At 41.0% G+C, this 6,389-nt stretch overlaps 1 protein-coding gene across 1 annotated transcript; it reads right to left on the bottom strand.

The window, feature by feature from the left end:
* Positions 1-5,065: 5,065 nt before the first annotated feature.
* LOC147825145 (interleukin-6-like) lies at positions 5,066-5,437 on the bottom strand. Its single transcript, XM_087187139.1, has one exon. The coding sequence runs from the start codon at positions 5,435-5,437 to the stop codon at positions 5,066-5,068; it is 372 nt and encodes a 123-aa protein (XP_087043265.1).
* Positions 5,438-6,389: the final 952 nt, after the last annotated feature.

The following is a 6,389-nucleotide window of genomic DNA, read 5'->3' as shown; positions in this document are numbered from 1 at the left end:
TTTGTGTGTTGACCTTGTAACCAGCTACTTGACTGAATTTGGTTATTAAGTCTAGAAGACTTTTGGTGGAGTTCTTGGGGTCTTCTATATAGAGTATCATGTCATCTGCAAATAATGACAATTTGACTTCATTTCCTATCTTTATTCTTTTTATTTCTTTCTCTTGTCTAATTGCCATGGCTAATGTTTCCAGAACTATATTGAACAAGAGTGGTGATAGTGGACATCCTTGTCTTGTTCCTGCTTTGAGTGTGAAGGATTTCAGTTTTTGACCATTTAGTATGATATTGGCTGTTGGTTTTTCATAGATGGCTTCTATCAGTTTGAGGTAGAGACCATCTATTCCAATTTTTTGTAGGGTTTTTATCATAAATGCATGTTGTATTTTGTCAAATGCTTTTTCTGCTTCTATGGAGATAATCATATGGTTTTTGTCCTTGGCTCTATTGATATAGTGTATGACATTGATTGATTTTCATATATTGAACCATCCCTGCATCCCTGGGATGAATCCCAGTTGATCAGGGTGTATGATCTTCTTGATGATCTTCTGCATTCTGTTTGCCATTATCTTATTAAGAATTTTTGCATCTATGTTCATTAGTGAGATTGGCCTATAGTTCTCTTTTTCAGTTGAGTCTTTCTCTGCTTTGGGGATCAAGGTGATGCTTGCTTCCAGAAATGAATTTGGGAGTATTGCTTCCCTTTCAATTTCATTGAAGAGTTTAAACAGTAGTGGTGGCAGTTCCTCTCTAAATGTCTTGTAGAATTCAGCAGTGAAGCCATCAGGGCCTGGGCTTTTCTTAGTTGATAAGTTTTTAATTACATTTTCCATTTCATTGGTTGATATTGGGTTGTTCAGAATTTTTAGGTCTTCTTCATTCAACTTGGGTAATTCATATGTATCTAGGAATTTGTCCATTTCTTCTGTGTTGTCCATCTTATTGGCATGTAGGTTCTGGAAGTAGGTATTGATGATCCTCTGGATTTCTGCTGGGTCTGCTATAGTTTCACCCTTTTCATTCCTAATTGCATGGATTTGGGCCTTTTCTTTCCTTTTTCTGACAAGGTTGGCTAAAGGTTTGTCAATTTTGTTGATTCTTTCGAAGAACCAACTCTTGGCTTGATTGATTTTTTGTATTGTTCTCTTAGTCTCCATTGCTTTGATTTCTCCTCTGATCTTTATAATTTCCTCCCTTGTATGAGCTTTGGGGTTGTCCTGCTCTACTTTTTCTAGAAGCTTGAGGTTCCCCATCAGGTTGTTCAACTGGGCTCATTTTGTTTTCCTAATATGCGTATTCACTGCTATGAATTTGCCTCATAAGACTGCTTTCATTGTGTCCCATAGATTCCGATATGTTGTATTGTCATTGTCATTTAATTGAAGGAACTGTCTGATTTCTTCTTTAATTTCCTCTGTGACTCATTGTTTATTCAGAAGTGTGTTGTTCAATTTCCATGTGTTTATGAAATTTTTTGAGTTTCTTTTGCTATGGATCTCCAATTTCATCACACTATGGTCTGATAATATACAGGGGATAACTTCAATCCCTTTGCACTTACTTAAACATGTTCTATGTGTGAGTATGTGGTCTATTTTGGAGAATGACCCATGTGCAGCTGAGAAGAATGTGTATTCTGATTTTGTGGGGTGGAAGACTCTGTAAACATCTGTTAAGTTCATTTGTTCAAGAGTTCGATTGAGTTCTAGTATTTCATTACTTATTTTTAGTCTAGTTGATCTATCTATTTGTGACAGTGGGGTGTTGAGGTCCCCCACTACAATTGTATTAGTGCATATATGACTTTTCATGACTGTTAGTATTTGTTTTATATAGTTGGGTGCACTAGTGTTTGGTGCATAGATATTTATGATTGTCATCTCTTCCTCTTGGATTCTTCCCTTTACAAGGATGTAGTGTCCTTCTTTGTCTCTTTTAATCAGTGTTGGTTTGAAATCTACTTGATCTGCCAAGAGGATAGCTACTCCTGCTTTTTTTCAGGTTCCTGTCACATGCAGTATTGTTTTCCACCCTTTAACTGTCAGTCTATGAGTTTCCTTTTGAATTAAGTGTGTTTCTTGTATGCAGCATATTGTTGGATTTTGCTTCTTGATCCATTCTGCCAGTCTATTTCTTTTGATTGGTGAATTGAGACCATTAACATTGATGGTTATAACTGAAATGTATTGACTTGTCATTGCCATGACTTTTTCTTTTTGTTGGGTTCTCCACCTTTACATTTAATTTCTTGTCATGCCAGATGGGTTCATTCTGCTTTGCTTCCTGGGGTTGTGATCCTCAATGTCTGTTCCTAGGATATTGTGTAAAATTCTTTTGAGTGCTGGTTTGGTATTCACGAAGTTCCTAAGGTGCTCTTTGTCATGAAAGTATCTTATTTCTCCATCCATTTTGAAACATAGTTTTGCAGGGTACATCAATCTGGGTTGGAGGCTGTTTTCTTTTAGGGCTTGGAATATGTCACTCCAAGCTCTTCTTGCCTTGATGGTTTGTGTTGAGAAGTCTGCTGTGATTCTGATGGGCTTTCCTTTGTATGTGATTTGTTTCTTTTTTCTGACTGCTTGGAGAACTTTGTTCTTCTGTTGTGTTTCTGGAATCTTAACAATTATATGCCTATGTGTAGATTTTTTTTGATCAAGGCTATTTGGAGTCCTATATGCCTCACTTATCTGTATGTCAAGCTCTTTTCCCCTGCTTGGGAAGTTTTCTGCCATTATTTCTGTGAAGAGATTTTTTATGTCATCTGCACTCTCTCCTGTTTCTTCATTGAGCCCAATCAGTCTTATGTTATTCTTCTTTGCATCATCTAGCAGCTGCTGGATTGATTTCTCATGTTCCCTTATGATTTTGAAGCAATTTTTCTTTTCCTGGTCATTAATTGCAATCTTATCTTCTGCATCTGAAATTCTGTCCTCACATTGGCTCATTCTGCTGTGTAGACTTTCAATGGAGTTTTTCATCTCCTGGAAATCTATTTGCATCTGTTTTATGGATTCCATTTGTTTCTTAAGTTGGGATTCCATCATGTTCCTGAGCTCCTCTCTAGATTTGTTAATCATGTCTTGCACTAGGGGCACAATTTCTCTTGTTATCTGAGAAATTATTTCTGATTTCCTTTTTTCCAGATCCCCTTTTGTTGCCAGTTCAGTGGGTCCAGGTGGTTGAGTATCAGAGTGTTCCATCTCATTTCCCTTTCGGGTTGCTGTAGGTCATCTGGAAGTCTGGTTTTGAGACTTATTTATGTGTTTTCTCATTTTGACTGGGGCAGGGGGCTGTTAGTGCCTGCATAGATTACCTCCTCTGAGCTGGGTGAGGTGGGACAGGGGCCGGGAGCAGCGGTGAGGATGGTGACCCAAAAGCCCTTTCCTGTGGGCTGGGAGCAGTGGGAGGGATGGTGACCGGGAAGCCCCTTCCTCTGGACCAGGAGCAGTGGGATGGCAGCTCAGAAGCCCCTCCCTCTGGGCCGGGAGTGGTGGGAGGGATGGTGGCCCGGAAGCCCCTTCCTCTGGGCCAGGAGCAGCAGGACAGAAGGTGGCCCAAAAGCCCTTTCTTCTGAGCTGGGAGCAGCAGGAGGGATGGTGACCGGGAAGCCCCGTCCTCTGGACCAGGAGCAGTGGGACGATGGCTGAGAAGCCCCTACCTCTGGGCCGGGAACAGCAGGACTCAGTACCTTGGTCTGGTGGTCTGGTGTCCTCTGTGTCTTTGTAGTGTGGAACCAGGTTTCTGCCTGTCTGCAGCAGGGTGATTCAGTGTCTTCCGCGTGACTCAGGACCTCAGAAGGGCATGCACAGACCTTCCTGTGTGCAGCGGGCTGATTTGGCGTGTTCTGTGTGACTCAGGACCTCTGTAGGGCATGTGTGCATATAGTCTTAATAAAACCTAACAGTATTGCCTGCATCTCTGTATGTGTGTTTAAAGTGACAATTTGCTAAGTGTATCTGTTTTAGCTGTATCATAACTTTGCAGCCTTCTTTTGTCCTCTTTCTCCTCCATTTTGAGAGTGCTGGTAACCTCAACAAAGAACACAGCCTTTGTCCCCTGCTTTTTGGGGAGCCCTGAATGCCAGAGTAGCTCATAAACTATAAACCAAGCTCAAAAAGTGGAAAGCAGAAAGAGGGAGGGAAGAATAGTGGTAATGGAGAAAGAGTCAGAGAATGGACAGGAAAGTTCTGGGCACAGGTCCGGTGCTCTCTACCTGAGGTCGCTCCAGATGGAAACAGAGTTAGTGATGTAATAGCCACAGAGAAACATTCATTTTAAATGTGGCTCTGTTTTCCTCAGAGGGATTATCCCTTTCCAGTCTTTAGGGAGAGCAGAATTTTTTAGAGTTAACATTTTGGTGCATGGTTCCTGGGCAGTGAAGTAATCCTGGAGGTCGTTTGGGACTCAGGGAGTGTTTGGATTGTAATAGTGACAATCTTCCTGCAGACAAACTCTGCTTTGGCAGCCATCTACAGTGGACCCAAGGTCAGAGGCAAATTGCTACCCTAAACCCATTTTATGTCACCATTTATGGCAGGGGACAGAATGTTTCTCAAAACTCATAGAGTTGCTGCAGTTTCAAGTTCAGTCATCCAATCAGAAAGAAAGTTATCTCACAATTTTCTAAGGCCAAAACAAGTATTTCACCATCATATTGTGTTTTATTAGTTTTTTTCTTTAAAATTGTGTATAAACTAGCTATTTACTGGGATAAGCTTACACATTCAAAGAAATGATCTGGCTCTGCAACAGAGGACATTCAAAACTGCCTAGACTTTTATATTATTATCTTAAAATCATTACCTATAATATTTCAATATTCACATCATAAAATTTTAAATACAAATCACATATAAATTAACTCAAATTCACATATTTAAATTATCAATAAAGTAAAAATAATTAAACTATTGTCCTAACACTCAGACTGCCAATTATTTGTGGAGAACAAGATAAGGTAGGTGTCCACTGGACAGGACATGTTTTCTGATGTTAGGAAGGAATCCCATGAAGTGATCATCTTAGATACCCAAGCTATGTTGTACCGCAGGAAATTTTCTCGACTATACAGGTGCTGGTGAACTGTTAGATCCTCTGCCTATGTTTTGTGACAGTATCTTCTCCTGCAGGGTGGCATTTTCAGTCAGGCTAAGGAAGACAGTCTTATTTGGATTCTTAACCTTGTCTTTCAGGGTCTGGATCAGGATTTGGATACCAGAGTACATCTCTCCAGCTTTGTCATTCACCTTGCCATTCTGCAACTTGCTCTGTATGTACTGCCGGTAGATGTGGAAGTCCAGAAGACTGAAAGTGATTCTCAACAAGTAACTGTCCCAGTTATACCCAGCCTGGAAGCATCCCTCTTGTTCTGTGATCTTTGGAAGTTTCAGGTTATTTTCTGAAGGTCTGATTGTTGTCAACACAATTGCTATCATTTTTATGCATCTCCTTTCTCACTTCCACAATCTTCTTGAGGACATATGTAATTTGTTCTCTGACTTGTTGGCTTATTGGGAGTGTATCACCTCTGAACTCTTCTTTCAGAACTTCCAAGGAGGGGAAGCCAGTAGCCCTCATCCAGAGCAGCCCCAAGAAGGCTACTTGATGGAAGACACTTGTGGAGAGGATCTTCATAACTGTTCATTCCTCTGTGATGAGGATATCAAAGGAGTATCTTGTGGCATCCTCTAGATACTGTGTTTGTAGCTCACTCTTGCTATATGCCTGGATTTGAATCCAAAGGTAGCATGGATTGAGGCTCTGAATCATATCTTGTCCTTCAATACCTGTGGCTTCTTTATTGGGTCAAGCTTGAGCAGACCTCCTTTTACTGCAGGATGACTTCTCTTTCAGGAAGTTCCCCAGACCATGCTGTCCCATAAGTCTGCCATGTTGTGCTGTTATCACTGGCTCCAGTGAAGGGTCCTGGCCTTTTGCATATGGGGAATGGCCTTCTTTCCTCCCATATTCCAAGTTTTCTGGGGAGTCCTGATTTTGAGGCTACACAGGCAGCTCTCTAAGAACATGGAATTACACTGGGTCTTTGCATCCTGATTTTTTCTGGTTGTGGGAATTTTTTTTTTCAGTACTGGAGATTGAACCTAGGGCCTATATTCTCAGCTCTTTTTTATTTTGAGACAGTGTCTCACTAAGTTGCTAAGTTGCCCAGGCTGGGAACAAACTTGGAATCATCTTGCCTCAATCTCCCAGAGTGCTGGGATGACAAACATGGACCACTACATCTGACTTGTTTGTGGGGATTTGAGAATGATGATTGTGCTCCTTTTGTCTATGAGGAGCAAAGGCCAGTTCATCTGAGCCCCCTTTCCCCAGGAACTAGCTGTGTCCATTGTCATCTAACTTTAGGTTTCCAGGTTGTCAAATCTG

This window comes from Heterocephalus glaber, unplaced genomic scaffold (assembly GCF_053883595.1).
Source record: "Heterocephalus glaber isolate CG9 unplaced genomic scaffold, H.glaber_assembly_v1.0 deba00001509, whole genome shotgun sequence".
NCBI lineage: Eukaryota > Metazoa > Chordata > Mammalia > Rodentia > Bathyergidae > Heterocephalus > Heterocephalus glaber.
This window is presented reverse-complemented; position numbering and strand designations above follow the sequence as displayed.